General features: G+C 46.4%; 1 protein-coding gene across 2 annotated transcripts in view; it reads right to left on the reverse strand.

Moving 5' to 3' along the window:
• The window catches only part of CUL3 (cullin 3), a 328,571-nt gene that overhangs the window by 226,952 nt on the left and 84,900 nt on the right, over positions 1 to 16,719 (reverse strand). For both annotated transcript variants that reach the window (XM_082252499.1, XM_082252498.1), the window contains exon 2: positions 13,812 to 14,009. In XM_082252499.1, the coding sequence (XP_082108625.1) occupies positions 13,812 to 14,009 (198 nt within the window). The remainder of the gene's footprint in view (positions 1 to 13,811; positions 14,010 to 16,719) is intronic.

Below are 16,719 nucleotides of genomic sequence, written 5' to 3' on the forward strand. Positions count from 1 at the left end.
AATTCCAACGGAAAAAAACCCTCGAGGTAGACCACTGGTCTCCTCAAATGGCGGCCTGCAAAACCTTGCGGCCAAACGAGGCATCAGATGATGCCATTACATCAACTTTATAATGTTTTGTAAAGGTATGCACCGACGACCAGGTAGCCGCCTTGCACACCTGGACCACTGACGCCTGATGGCGAAAGGCCCATGACGCACTAAGTGCCCGAGTGGAGTGCGCCTTAACAGGGAACGGGGGCTCCCGACCCTTAATCGAATAAGCCTGTACCACCGTCTGTCTGATCCATTTGGAAATAGTCGCGGCAGATGCAGGCAACCCCTTTTTGGGTCCATCCGGGATCACAAAAAGTGAATCCGTCTTGCGAAACGAGTCTGTCGTTTTCAAGTATACCCTGATCGCCCGGACCACATCCAAGGAGTGTAAAGCAAACTCCCGAGGATGACTGGGCTTAGGACACAGGGAAGGTAATACAATTTCTTCATTCAGATGAAATTCTGAAACCACTTTTGGTAGGAAGGATGGATTCGGACGAAGAACCACCTTATCTCTATGAACCACCAGATATGGGGAACGACAAGATAATGCGGCCAGTTCTGACACCCTGCGTGCAGAAGTGATTGCCACCAAGAAGGCCACCTTCTGGGACAACGTAGGTAGAGGAATCTCCCTAATATCTTCAAAGGGAGGTTTCTGAAGAACCGACAATACTAAATTAAGATCCCAGGGTGGTAACAGCGCGCGCACTGGCGGAGCCAGATGTCGCACCCCCTGGATGAAATTCCGCACCAAAGAATGAGTAGCCAAAGGCTTCTGAAAGAAGATAGCTAATGCTGAGACCTGACCCTTGATAGTACTCAAGGCCAGTTTCTGCTCAACCCCTTGTTGCAGAAAAGCTAATATTCGACCGTGGACGGAACCCCAGAGGTTCACACCATGCAATGTAGGACTTCCATGTGCGATGATAAATCTTTCTGGAAGTCGCTTTCCTTGCTTTAACTAGAGTAGGAATAACTGAAGCTGACAATCCCTTGTCCTTCAGCACCTGGGTCTCAATAGCCAGGCCGTTAAAGCCAGCGATCGTAAAGCAGGATGGAAGATCGGTCCCCGAGACAGTAGGTCCTCCCTGAGAGGAAGTCTCCACGGGACGTCCGCCACCAGTCTGACCAAGTCGGCGTACCACGCTCGGCGAGGCCAGTCCGGAGCTACCAGGATTACTGGAATTCCTTCCTCCTCTATCCTGCGAAGAAGTCTTGGCAGTAACCCGAGAGGAGGGAAGGCATACATTAGCTGGTATTGCCCCCACGGGGCGATCAGTGCGTCTGCGGTCTCTGCTAGAGGATCGCGGGAGCGAGCCACGAATCTCTGTACTTTCCTGTTGAATCGTGATGCCAACAGATCCACATCCGGGGTGCCCCAACGTAGGCACAACTGGTGGAAAACTTCTGGATGGAGGGACCATTCCCCCTGATCCAGGGTCTGACGGCTGAGATAATCTGCCTGCCAATTTTCCACCCCCGGAATGAACACCGCAGAGATAGCTGGAACAAATCGTTCCGCCCAGCGAAGAATGCAAGCCACTTCCTTGGCCGCTCGGACACTCTTGGTGCCCCCCTGGTGATTGACATAAGCCACGGCCGTGGCGTTGTCCGACTGGATCCGAACCGGGCTGCCCTGGAGCTGCTCGGTCCAGTGACTCAGACAAAGTCTGATCGCTCTCAGTTCCAATACATTTATCGGCAACCTGGATTCTTCCGGGGACCAAAGTCCCGGGACAGATAACTGACCGAGAATTCCTCCCCATCCGGATAGACTGGCATCCGTGGTCACTATCGTCCAATATATTGGCAGAAATGACTTTCCTTGGCTGAGCATCGGAGACCGAAGCCACCAGACCAGACACTCTCTGGTCTGTTTGCACAATCGGATCCGATTGTCCAGGGATTCCGGATTCCGATTCCATCTGAGAAGAATCTCTTGCTGAAGAATTCGGGTATGGGACTGGGCAAATGGGACTGCTTCGAAGGAAGCCACCATCAACCCCAGAACCCTCATGCAAGTTCGAAGAGAAGACCAGCTGTTGGATAGTAACAACTGGACTGCTGATTGAATCTTCCGGAGTTTCCCTACCGGAAGGAAAACTCTTGTCCTGACTGTCTAGAATTAGACCCAGATATTCGAGCCTCTGGGTGGGAACCAGAAATGACTTTTGCTGGTTCACCAGCCACCCGAATTCCTGTAAAGAAATTATAGTAATTTCTATGTTTTGTAGCAGGGTCTGAGGAGACTCTGCATGAAGCAGGAGATCGTCTAGGTAACCTAGAATCGATATGCCTCTTTGGCGCAGTAGTGCCAACATTGGGGCCAACACCTTCGTGTTGGCCCCGTGGAGCCGTGGCGAGACCGAAAGGTAACGCCACAAACTGATAGTGGTTCTCTTCTACGGAAAAGCGTAGAAACCGCTGATGTCCTGCGAAAATGGGAATTTGAAGATAGGCGTCCTTGATGTCTATGGACGCTAGGACATCCCCTGGATGCAGGAAGGCTGCTACTGTGCGAATGGATTCCATCTTGAATTTTGTTATGTTGAGAAAGGAATTGAGTGCCCTTAAGTCCAGAATTGGACGCACTTTGCCCTCTTTCCTGGGTATTGTAAATAGGTTTGAATAAAACCCCTGAAAACGTTCTGTCCAGGGAACGTGGACTACCACTCCTTGTTGTAGTAAATCCGTGACTGCTCTCCGCAGATCTTCTAGACGATCCGGGGATAGTCGGATATTGGAAGGGAAGAATCGCGCCGGTGGGAGAGATCGAAACTCGATCTTGTACCCTGACCTTATGACTTCGCAAACCCACTTGTCCGGGATTCTGGAAAGCCATGGATCCGGGAACCCGCGAAGACGTCCCCCCACCCCAGTTATGGGTGGGGGCGCACCTTCAGGCTTTGGACGATTTATCTTCAGGTCTGGAGGGGGCGGGCTTTTGCTTGCCCGACCAACGTCCCCTGAAGCCTCCTGAAGGAGCTTTGGAGGACTTCATTTTTTCACCCGCGGGACGAAAAAACTTTTTGTGAGCAGAGAAAGAAGGCCCTCGTCTTTGACGAGGTCCTTTACCTTTAACATTTTGCGGTAAAAAGGTGCTCTTTCCTCCCGTGAGATCCTTAATGATCTCATCTAAGTTGGCTCCAAATAGACGCTCTCCTAAAAAGGGGATATTAGCCAATGCTTTTTTGGAACCTTGGTCAGCTAACCAACCTTTTAGCCACAGTGTACGCCTGAGAACCACTGCTGAAACTGATGCTCGCGCCAATAATGGAGTGGCGTCTAACGCCGCATCACACACAAACTGTAACCCCTGTATCATTTGTTCCAACAAATCTGATACCGCCTGAGGGACTTCTTCTAAGTCCCGGCGCAACCACTTGGTCCATTCAGTTACAGTCTGCGAAACCAGTCCAATAGCAATTATTGGTCTGAAAGCTGATCCAATCAAGGAAAACATGGTGCGAGACATAGCTTCTATCTTGCGATCCACCGGATCTTTAAAAGACGGAGCGTCTTCTAAAGGAATAACCGTGGCTTTATTCAATCTAGCAATTGGTGAATCCACCACAGGTGGTTCTGTCCATTTCTTAATGAGGGTTTCCTCAAACGGATAACGCCTGTTAATGCGTTTAGAAATAGCAGAAGTGCGTTTTGGCAGACTCCATTCTTCTTTGATTGGATTGCCAAAACATTTGGGCAATGGAAAAACCTTCGCTACTTTGATGCGTTTTTTAGTCCCAAAGGGGATTTCAGTTTCAGCTATTTCCGACGGAATACCCTGTAATCTTAAGGTTTCTTGAACAGATACAATGAGTGCGTTTACCAACGCTTCCTCTCGGGCTATGGCTGATGCCGAAACATCCTCTTCACTGTCTGAAGAGACAGTACCCGAGACACCAATCCCAGATGAAGTACCTGCAACTGCAGAAATAGGCTCAGATTCTGAATCCGAAGTTTCAGATAATAAGGGGTTAGGCGGGGGTCGCTTTCTTGCGCCCTGTCCCTGACAAGCCACTTCCACCCGGGACACAAAAGTTTCCATAATAGCTGACAATGATTCAACCGTCAGTGGGGTGCTGGAGGATCCTGCAGACACCTCAAGGGGATCCGGTGGAGATACATGAGTGGCAGAGTACATGTTAATTCAGGACACCTCTGCCAGAAAAAACAAAAACGTTTTTTTTTTTTTTTTTTTTTATGTGTATCCCCCTAGCGCAATAGTGCCCCTCAGAGTACCTGCTTCTCGATCCCCACAGAGAGAGAGAGGGATCCTCAAGGCTCACCAGCCGATGCAGAGAAGTTTCCAACCAACTGCAGTCAGCGTCTGTCTTTTACAGACTGGAAAGAGCTGTGTTAGTTTTCCCGGGTAGGACGTGGCTCCGCCCCCTGTGTACGCCTTCCGGCGTTCCCAGCTCTCCACGAGGTAGCTGGGCTCATCAAACATGGCCGCCCCATACAGGAGACAATAGACTCCAAAAACATGGCGGCCGGCGTGACCTGAGGACATTCATGCACCCGGTCTACGGCAAAATGGCGGCGGACTGCCGAAATCGTTTTTCCCAGCACATCCACCTGCATCTCTGCTAAATGGCGGTTTATCGATCTGCAGGAGGTACACTACAATTAAGGTAGGATTATACCTCCTATGTCTGCTGTAATACTACAGTCTGCTGGGTAGAGTGTTAGCTCTCAAACCAAGTCCACTTCCCACCAAACACATGCTGTATTTACAAGGGGGACTTTTAGTGTCAGACAGATACTGACCATGTATGGAGGGGCCCATAATTCATACTGCCTCATAACGAGGAAAAAAGAGAACGTTTACTAACCATACCGAACCGACAGGCACCCTCTCTTCACAATACCCTCTCCACCGGGGTGGGGGGTTGTGGACCACTCCGGACGCCTCAACTCTCTGGTTCCTGGCGTCCAAGCGAGAGACTTAACTCGCAAGGTCAGTCCCTCCAATGGGTCGCGGCCGACCCAGCGCGGAGCTCTGGTCTGCACGCGCTCGTAGGCAGAAACCGGGGTGACCACTGGATCTCAACATCCAGCCCGTCGCCCGGCCCCGCATACTTACTTGAATGTGTCGCGGCCGACCAAGCGCAATGCAATGGTCTGCGCGCGCTCGTAGGTCGGCTGGGGTGACCACTAGTGTCGCCCAGTCCGGCGTATTTGCTTGAAGATCTCACAGGAAAAAACACTGGAGAAAAACTACCTAAAAAATATTTTTTCTAAAAAAAAAATCTTGCCAGGACCAAAGATCCCAGCAAGGAACTTAGGTCCTTACTCCTGACTAGACAGAAAAAAACTGATGCCTTGTAGCAGAGAGAGGGAGGATATACCCTCTGGGACTGCCCCTAGGGTGGAGCCAGAACGTTTTTTCTTTTCTGCCTAGTCCTACTCCTGCGGAGACAACATAACCCAGTTCTTGTGAATCAAGAAGACTACGTCTGTCAATGAGCGACAGAGAAACATTTATTTATCTCCAATGAAAGACTTGGCGCAGCAATATTATTTTCTTTAAGTTTTCACAGGTGTTTTTGTGTTTGGCACTGATTGTTTGCAGCCTTGTGCACAAGAATTTTGAGTGATTCTTTTATTTTCTGTTTAATGTGGGCTTGCGCTGATTATTTGATTCACAAACCGTTTGTATGGCTGAATTCGCACCGCAATCGCACTGAACACGCACAGGACCCTTTTTGTTCCGCAGCAGAATCGGATCGCATGGTGGTTCACACTAGAGCAATCCGATTCTGTGTGAACTCTCAGATCGCACTGCGATATGCGATCTGATCTGGGGGCGTCGTTAACTTTGAATTGACACCCCAGCGTATCGCATATGGCAGTGTGAACTGCCTGTGGTGCGGATGCGATCCGGGAACACGCTGTATATTCGCAGAGTTCCCGCATGACATAAATGTGAACCGGCACTTACAGACAGTTCATTCCAAAACAACGAAAAGATACATTGTAAAGCATTGCGTTTAGAGCCGGTTCACACTATTACGACTTGCCAGGCGACTTGGTCAGCCTGGCAAGTCGCGCACCGCCGTTTAGTACAGGACCGGTTCTAATAGGAGCGACACAAGTCGCTCCGACTTAGAAAAAGGGTCCTGTACTACTTTGGGGCGACCTGGAGGCGACTTGTATAGACATTCATATGAAGTCTGTGCAAGTCGCGCCGAAGTCGCGGTGCACGCGACTTCACAGGTCGCCCCCGAAGTCGGTGCGACCTAATGTGAACGGGGGCTTATTATCTTAACAGCCTTAACAATGTTGATAAACATTTGTGGGGCTATTTTTTTTTCTTTTTTGTGAATGAGCAATGAGAACGGCTTTGCAATAATCAAGGACATGCAGTTTTAAATCTTGGAGGCGGGGGTAAATCGAGATTGCGATTTTTTTAACGCTAAATCATGCAGCTCTATTGGGGACTGTAAACAGGTTTGAGTAAAACCCCTGAAAACATTCCGAAGTCGGAACCAGGACCATCACCCTTTAAAGTAAAAGGTCTTGCACCACCCCAAAAAAGAGCCTGTAAGCAGACCCGGGACAGTCGCACACTGGAAGGAAGAACCTTACCGGAGGGTAAGAATGAAACTCAGTCTTGTAGCCAGACCGAATGACCTTGTGGACCCACTTGTTCTCGTACCAGGGGAGTCCACGAGTCCGGGAACCAGTGAAGACTCTCTCTCTCTCTCTCCCCCCCCCCCGTCCGTGGTTCTGGAGAGGCCCGCTCTTGACTTTCCAGCCCAAGTTCGCTTGGATCATCCAGAGGAGGCTCTGATCTCTGTCAGTTGACCCTGAGAGACGAAAAAGTCTTATGGGCCGAGAAGGAGGTCCCACATCTATGAAGAGGGTCCTTGCCCTTAGTAGCCTGCGAAAGAAAGACACTCTTCCGCCATTAGCCCTTTAATGAGGTAATTCAGGGTAGCACCCATCAGGCGATCTCCTTGAAAAGAAAGATCAGTCAAGGCCATTTTAAAAGTCTGGTCTGCAGACCAGCATTTGAGCCAAAAGACACACCAAAGAACCACTGCTGAAACATAGCCGAGTCACATGCAAAGAGGCATCACAGAGACTGCAGCCCCTGGACCAACTGGTCCACCAGCTCAGCAAAGGGCAGGGGGGAGCTACTCCCCCCTCCAGGTCATGGCACAAAAGCCCATTCGGTCTGAGTCTGCGACACCAGGGCAATGGTAATAGCCTCAGTGCAGAAACAGCCAGGGTGTACACCATGCAGGCCACAGCCTCCACCGTCCTGTTAGCCAGGTCCTTAAAAAGCCAGGGGCTCTTCAAACGGAATCATGGTTGCCTTGTTTACTCTGGAAACCGGAAGGGTCCACCCCTAGTGGAACAGTCCACTTTTTAAGACGGAACTGCTCATAGGGGTATTACCTAGCAAATCGCTTAGGGACCCCAAGAATTCTACCAAAATAGGAGGGGAAGGGGGGGGGGGGGGGGGGACACCTTTTCCACTCTGGATGGCTTATGAGGGTCAAAGGGAAACTGCGCCCCCGTCACAGTTGCGCCCTCCATCATTAAGTTCTCATAGACAGCTACAATCAATGCATCCACCAGCACCTTTTCGTATGCAGTTGCAGAAGAGGAGGATCCCTCACTATCTGAGGATTCAGGGCACATGGTTGCAGACCAAGCAGGGTGACCAAAACCCGCCGTGGCAGCCGAATCAGATTCATGATCTGATGAGAGATGGTGCAGGGGAAGACCGGGGGGGGGGGGGGCGCTTTTTTTCCAGCCTGTCGCCCAAAAACCACCTCCACCTGGGACACAAAAGAACTCCAGAACAGCCATCAGTTCATAGATGTATGGGACGTGGAGGGCCCTGCAGCCTCAGAGGGAATCAGGTGGGGATATGTTCTCCAAAGACTCCATGAGTCCAAAAAAATAAACACACTGTTAAGGGACACCCCACCGCTCCTGCAGCAACACTTGGTCGCCAGCAACAGATAAACAGATTGATCCTCAGCAGAGGGAGAGGACCCCCCCCCCCCCCCGACTCACCACCCCCGAAACCAGGCATTGCAGCCACCGGGAGAATCTGTACTGCACGTGCAGCGATCAGAAAATGAAATGGTCCAGGAGTCAGCCCCAGGGGATGAGGGGCTCTCCCACCACCGAAATCGCTGCCCAGAGGGCTCCACCGTCTTGGCTGCACCAGGGGATGAGGGGCTCCCACCACTGAAATCGCTGCCCAGAGGGCTCCACTGTCTTGGCTGCCACTATTTTCAATGGCAAAGCACTGCAAAATGGCCGCCGGACTACACAAACATGGCAGCAATGCCCTGAGCACACAGGCTACAAGAAAATAGCTGCACCATGAGGCTACCAGGAGGGATCCCTAGGCCTCAGAAAAAGGCACAGGCAGGAAGGAAGGGGGGGTCCTGGCAGGAGCCCCCACCAGGTACAGTCTCCCCCTCTCCTCCACAGCCAATCACCTGGTCGCCGGCAGTACACCCCCCCAAATCACCAGCACAGCACCCTCCCCCACACAGTGGACCAGGCCACCCCGCAGCCCCAGCGTCAGTGGAGGGGGGGGGGCGATATGGCCAACAGAGACCATCAGACCGATCAGTGGGATGCCTAAAGGGAAGGAGGGGAACCCAGGGGTCAAACCTGCCATGGAGAGGCCCACGTCCATCCCAAAGCCCTCCAGGGGGAGGGGGGGGGCGCTACTCACCATACCAGGAACCAGTCGGGTACCACTCCAGACAGAACCCCTCGCCATTGAAATGGGGGGCTGTCGGCCAGGAGGAATGCTGCGACTCAGGCCGAGACCCGGTCGTATGCGACCTCGCAAAGCATTTATTTTGCAGGCCAGCCCGTCTGGTGGAACTAGGTTGCGGCAGACCTAGCACGGCTGGCCAGACTGGGGTTACCATTAAATCTAGAATATCCAGCCAGTCGCCCAGTCCGGCAGTTGATTGCAGATCCCACAGGAAAAAAACAACAGGAGAAAAATCTATCTAAAAAGAAAAGAATTGCCAGGACCAGAGATCCCAGCAAGGAACTAGGTCCTTGCTTCGGACTAGGCACCTATAGCAGAGAGGAGTATACCCCCTGGACTGCTCATAGGCATAGCCAGACTTTTTCTGCCTACTGTCCTACTTCTGTAGAGGCAGTATAACCCAATGGTTAAGATGATCAGGAGCTGTACCCATCAATGAACGAAAGAGAAATGCACCATTTTTTTTTAAAATGAATTGTTGGTCCAGCCAAGACCCAGCACAATTGTCACGGAATGTACATAGTAATGCATGCACAGTTCTTTTATCTTTTCTTTTGTAGACTTAAGCAAAGTATGTCACCATATAGATCAGCCTTTTTCAATCAGGGTACCTTGAGGTTTCCTCGGGGGTGCCTTGGCAAAATCGTTTAAAAATTGCCCCAAAATTGTATACCAGCCGGCATGTGGATTAAACCTGCCTTTAATTACGCAAAGCCTCAGGTATATCATGAGTAAGGAGGATGTCAGTTGCCTGAATATCATCCTTGTTTGACCCTCCCTTGCCTCTATTCATCAGCTTTGGGGTCTCATTAGCTAGGCGATGATAAAAAACGGAGGGCGAAGAGAAACATTGAAATACTAGTCAGTACCAGTGTACAAAAAAGTGTGTTTATTTGGGAAAAAAAAAAAAAATCACCTCCAACGTTGGGTGTTCTATGTGTATTAATGTTGTTGCATTATGTAAAATTATTAGAATAGTTTTACATTTTAGAATTTGATATTGGAGGGGGCCTTGACTGAAAAAAGGTTCAGAAATAAGAATATAGATCGATACTGACAGGCTTGGGTTTAGATAGGAAAGACACATGAAAGCACCTCTAGATCTCTTCTTGCAATGTTTAAAATCCACCCCTTTATCAATTTGTACACAAACCCGTGCCAAATATGAACTTACCAGCTCAAACTATTGAACAAAAACTAGGGACTTTTATTTCCCCCAGTAGGAGCTAGCCTCTCATAGCATGGAGGAGAAAACAAGCTTTAAATCACAGCTCAGACACCTCAGCCCTTCCTGTGACAGCCGAAATATCAGCTGAAAAGGGAAAGTGGTTGGAGAATCATTGAGGACTTAGTCCCCGTTCACACTAAGGCGACCTGGTCGCCTCACAGGTCACCGTAGGTCGCCTTCCATAGGGAAGCTGCGGACCCGTTCTAATAGGAGCGACAAGTCGCTCCGACTTAGAAAAAGGGTCCGGAGCTTCTTTGGGGTGACCTGGAGGCGACCGCCATAGACTTCAATGTTATGAAGTCCGTGCCGGCCGTTCCGAGGTCGCGGCACGTTGCTCGCACCGCGACCTCGGAGGTCGCCCCCCCAAGTCGGATCGCCCCAGTGTGAACGGGCCTCAGAGAAGTTAACCTTTTAAAAAAATAAAAAAAAATAAACGAACATCTTTTTTGCAGGATAAAAAGTGTATTTTTTTTTGTTCAACTTAGAGCCTGGAAAGCATGTACTTATCGCAGCAGCCATGCAGGACCCCTGCAGACATGTCAGTGTAATCTGTCTGCTTGTACGGGCCAGGCACCCGCGCCATGGTAGTTCATTGAGAACTACAAGCCGACAGCAGCAAAGGCTGTCAGTACTTGTAATATTTCCATTCACAGAACTCTTAATAAATGACGCGGCCTGGCAGGGAGAGACCGCATTTTTTTAAAAATAGATACAGCAAGTGAGGGGAGAAGATTTCCCTGCTTACTGCCACTGAAGGCAGCGGAGTGGGCAGCAGCTGCAATAGTGAGAACATTATACATGTCCCCAAAGGTGAACTTAGCCTTTAAAATGGTTGTAAACCCTTACATATACCCAGTGAAGTGACTGGCCTCAGGTGATACACAGAGATGAAACGAATACTCCAACATAAGTTGTACCTGTTAAGCTGCAGTCTTCTCTTCATCTGTTCAAAGTCCAGAATTAATAAAGCTTGTCTGAGCTGTCAGAAAAAATGGGGCGGAGAGTTGAAGTTGCACTCTGCAGAGCTCAGTGAGGAGAGCACTGACTGCTTCACACAGCTCACAGGAAAGAGCTGAGGCTGTCAGCTGGAGGTCCCTCTGTCACCTTTTTCGCTTGTTGTCAGGAAAACTTGTCAGAAGTGACTCCTGCTGATAGCAGGGGAATGAAGCAGCAGACAAATGTCTGGAGGTTTACAACCACTTTAGGTCAAATTTGGCAGATCAGTAAAAGATTCATGTGCTAGCCAATAAAGCAGATTATAAATATACTACTGTATGTACATGTTTAGAAAACTAAAAACAACTCAAGTTAACAAGTACATGAAATGACTAAGAACACCATCCCCTTCTTACCAAAAATGCTATCACCCTGGCTGTCTGTGATACACTGTAGCGTGCCCGAGAGTACACAACTTATCCGTCTGGTATGCACCCCTCTATTTTTAGGGAATATTACTGTTTAACCACTTGCCGACTGCCGCATGACTATTTACGTCGGCAGTCAGCCCCTCACAGGCAGAGCAACGTAGTACTACGTCACTAGCCTGTGAGGGTCTAGGGAGCGAGAGCGCGGTCACGGACCCCCCCCCCCCCCGCGCGTGTGACCGGCGGACCCGGCGATCATCGGTGGAGAGGGAGAAAGGCAGGCGGCTGATGTAAACAAGCCGCCTGTAATTCTCCCCTGTGTAGAAACAGTGATCATACGGTTCTACTATGTAGGACCGTTGATCACAGTTCCTACACCTCAAGCCACAGCCAATCACAGTTAGAATCACGCCCCTAGGGACACACAACACCTCCCTCTCAATAAAGTTAACCCCTTCACTGCCAGTTTAATTTTACAGTAACAGTGCATATGTATAGCACTGATTACTGTAGAAATGTCACTGGCAACCCCAAAAGTGTCAAAAATGTCAGTCAAGGGTCCAATCTGTCTGCCGCAATGTCGCAGTACAGAAAAAAAAAAAAAAAATATCGCAGATCGCCGCCATTACGCGTTAAAAAAAAAAAAAAAAAAATATAACAAAAATGACAAAAATCTTTTCCTTTGTTAATAAACGTGATAACTTTTGCGCAAACCAATCAAAATACGCTTTTTGCAATTTTGTTTACCAAACATATGTAGCATAAAACAAATTGGCCGAAAAAGTTAAAAAATTTTGATTTTTCCTTTTTTTTGGGGGGAATTTCATATAAAAAAAAGTGAAAAATAGTTATTTTTGCAAAATTTATGCTTTTTTTGTTTATAGCGCAAAAAAAAAAAAAAAAAAAAAAAAAAAAAAAAAAATCGCACAGGTGATCAAATACCACCAAAAGAAAGCTCTCTTTGTGGGAAAAAAAGGACGTCAATTTCATTTGGGTACAGCGTCGCCCGACCGCGCAATTGTCCGTTAAAGTCACGCAGTGCCGAATCGCAAAATAGGCCCTGGTGAGGAAGGGGGTAAAATCTTCCTGGGCTTAAGTGGTTAATTCACTGCGTTCGGTTTTGAGTGGTCTAAGGCTGCCTGACTTACAATTAAATAATTATGCTGCAAAGAAGACTTTTAGATCTTTAAATTCCTCATGGAAATAGGAGAGTTTTCAGTTATAACCTCCTATCGTTTTTCTGCAAGATGCACTGAACATAGTTGTTCGCATATTCTGACTATTGCTTGTTTTGACCATTGGCTGACAAAGGACTCTCTTAATACATGGTTATAGCAAGGAAAAATTTCTATAATATATATATATATATATATATATATATATATATATATATATATATATATATATACACACACACACACACACACACACACACACACACACATACACTCATGATTCATGATCTGTGAGCATCAAACTTTACTGAAGCACAACCAGATAAAAAAAAAAAAAAAAACACACCCCCTACCCTCACAAGTACAATTATATATATAAAATAGTAGCGGTTTATGAAATATGCTTACATTCATTTATTCAGCCCACTATCCCTGAGGACACTTCCTAAACATGGTCTGAGCCCCTGCTTTAAAGTCTTGCACTAATTTTAAATTCCACAACCTACTGGGCATGACTTAGCCAGGTGTAAATGAGTGATGTTCTAGATACGACTTAAAAAGAATTACTGTATTTTCTGGCGTATAAGACTACTTTTGAACCTCAAAAAAATCCCCCAAAAATGGGGGGGGGGGGGGGGGTCGTCTTATACGCCGAGTATAATATCTCCAAGGTAACCTAAGTATAAGTATTACCGGTAAATGAAAATTAGGGGGGGTCGTCTTATACGCCGGAAAATACGGTAGATACTTAGTATATATATATATATATATATATATATATATATATATATATATATATATATATATATATATATATATATATATATATATATATATATATATATATAAAAAAAGTGGGCTCTTACTGCCAGGCAGAATGTTGCGGTTTTAAGAGTCTATCCAAATGTAAAGCTTGATAAAAGCACATGTGGTGTTCCCTATAGTTTGGGTATCAAAAAAGAAAAATGACAAAAGAAAAAAAAAAAAACACTTCGTTCTTATTGCATATACAGGTCATCCAATGCAATTGTGGACCCATTAAAAATGTTACCTTATTTTCAAGAAATTTAAAAAAATTCCTAAAATCTTACGGAATTTGCAGCTACTGCAATAGAAACAAATCCTTTAGTCTGATTATGACTCGGCTACATCTGGGGACATTAATCCAGTACATTGTTTGGTGGCATCCTGTTCAACTACCATGAGGACCAAAGCTTGCTCACGCTGGTCTTCGGAGAAATGTTTACCTTATTTATGAGATGTTCAGTCACCACTTCTCTTAGTCCTGTATAGAGCTTCTCTCCATGCTTATGAAGCACCATAGTATATGCATTTCTATACAGTTCTTCAAAGCTCAAACCACTGTTGTTCTTGCGCTGAATTTCTTGTATTGCATTTTTTAAAAGATCCCAAATGCTGTTAACATATTTTTCATCCATAGTCATCTGTAAGTAGTGAAGAAAAGGGAAAAAAATTAAATATTAAAAAGGTTTGTGTAAAACACATACAAATAACTGCAAGTCAAAAAAAAACACACACCACTAAGTTTTACAAACTGTTACTACCTTATCAGGACCCTTCATGGCCCTATAGCCATATGCCTTTCGTTTGTAAAAATTATAAAAAAAAAAAAAAGGAAAAAGCGATACCGAACTAAAGCTCACCACACGTTACAATCTGTTTACAATCTGGTTGATCTAACACACAAAACTCCAATGACGTATTCAGAGTTCCTATGGTAGTTCATAAAGGGATTCACACTTTCAGCATCAGCAATCTCTCTTCCAAATGGGATCTGGGAACTTTCCTAACAATATCATGTAAAGTGCATCCGGAAAATATTCACAGAGCTTCCACATTTTAGGTTACATTAAAAGCTTTACCTCCAAATGTATTAAATGCATTCTTTTCCTCAAAATTCTGCAAACAATACCACATAATGACAATATGAAAGAAGTTTGTTTGATATCTTAAAAAAAAAAAAAAATCTATAAAAAATAACGAGAAAAAAAAAAAAAAAAAAAACAAATCACACATATACAAGTATTCACAGCCTTTGCCTAGGCACTCAAAATTGAGCTCAGGTGCATCCTGTTTCCACTGATCACTCTTGAGAGATGTTTCTACAACTTGGAGTCCACCTGTAATAAATTCAGTTGATTGGACATGTTTTGGAAAGGCACACACCTGTCTATATAAGGTCCCACAGTTAACAGTGCATGTCAGAGCACAAACCAAGCCATGAAGTCCAAGGAATTTTCTGCAGACCTCAGACAGGATTGTATTGAGGCACAGATCTGGGGGAAGGGTACAGAAAAATGTCTGCAGCATTGAAGGTCCCAATGAGCACAGTGGCCTCCATCTGTAAATGAAAGATGTTTGGAACCATCATGACAATTCCTTGAACAGGCCACACGGCCAAACTGAGCAATCGGGGGAGAAAGGCCTTAGTTAGGGAGGTGACCAAGAACCTGATAGTCACTCTGACAGAGCTCCAGCATTTTTGTGAGTAGAGAAGAGAACCCTTCCAGAAGAACAACCATCTCTGCAGCACTACACCAATCAGGCATGTATGGTACAATGGCCAGACGGAAGTCACTCCGAAGTAAAAGGCACATGACAGCCTACCTTGAGTTTGCCAAAAGGCACCTGAAGGACTCTCAGACCATAAGTAATAAAAATCTCTGGTCTGATGAAACAAAGATTGAACACTTAGCTTGAATGGCAAGCGTCATGTCTGGAGGAAACCAGACACCTCTCATCACCTGGCCAATATCATCCCTACAAGGCGGTGGCTCATCAGCGCCAGGAACTTGGAGACTAGTCAGGATCCATGGAAAGATGAAAACCTGCTCCAGGGCGCTCTGGACCTCAGACTGGGGCAAAGGTTAATTTTCCAACAGGACAACGACCCTAAGCGCAAAGCCAAGATAACAAAGGAGTGGCTACAGGACAACTATGTTAATACCCTTGAGTGGCCCAACCAGAGCCCAGACTTTAACCAGATTGAATATCACTGGAGAGATCTGAAAATGGCTATGCACCGACGCTCTTCATACGACCTGAGGGAGGGAGCTTGAGGGGTCTTTTAAAGAAGAATGGGGAAAACTGCCCAAAAACAGGTGTGCTAAGATTGTAGCAACATACTCAAAAAGACTTGAGGCTGTAATTGGTGCCAAAAGTGCTTCAACAAAGTATTGAGCCAAGGCTGTGACTACTTCTGTACATGTGATTTTTTTTTTTTCATTTTTAATACATTTGCAAATATTTCAAACAAACTTCTTTTACATTGTGATTATGGGATACTGTTTGCAGAATTTTGGAGGAAAATAATGAATTTAATAAATTTGGGAATAAGGCCATAACATAAAATGTGGAAAAAAAGTGAAGGTTGCAATACTTTCCAGATGCACTGTACATGGTATTGTTCAGGATCTTGATGCAAACCCCCTCAAGATCTAAAACCGGCACTTCCACAATTCAGTGCAGAGCACATGTCCAGTCGCCCGTCTTCCGGGATCGCGGCATCCAGCCATCTGATTAGCCGGAGCCGCGGTGACGTCACTCCCGCGCGCGGGAGCCGACAGTCACGACACGGGACTCTGAAGGAACGGCACGATCGGCCGTTCCTTCAGAGCGCATGCGCCAGTGACGTCACTGGCGGCATGTAAGGTAAATATCTCCTAAACGGTACATGTTTAGGAGATATTTACAGTACCTATAGGTAAGCCTCATCATAGGCTTACCTATAGGTACAAGTTGTAGAGGAGGGTTTACTTCCTCTTTAAAGACTAAGCCTTTTGCTGACACTTGTTGCTTACAAGTTAAAAATCTGTATTTTTTGCTAGACAACTACTTAGAACTCTCAAACATTATATATTTTTTTTGTTTTAGCAGAGACCCTAGCAATAGATCTATTCCGAGAGATAGATATAGGTATATATCTATCTCAATAACTGAGACCCTAGAGAATAAAATGTCGGTCCTTGCAATATTTTATGTCACACTGTATTGGCGCAGCGGTCATTTAAAACGCAATTTTTTGGGAAAACAAAGTAAAGTTAACCAAATTTTTTTGCAAAATGTGAAAGATGATGTTATGCCGAGAATTGTGATCTTTATTTTAAGCAAAAAAAAAAAAAAATTGTGATTCAC

The sequence above is a fragment of the Pelophylax lessonae genome, assembly GCF_965119305.1.
Source record: "Pelophylax lessonae genome assembly, chromosome: 3".
Lineage (NCBI taxonomy): Eukaryota > Metazoa > Chordata > Amphibia > Anura > Ranidae > Pelophylax > Pelophylax lessonae.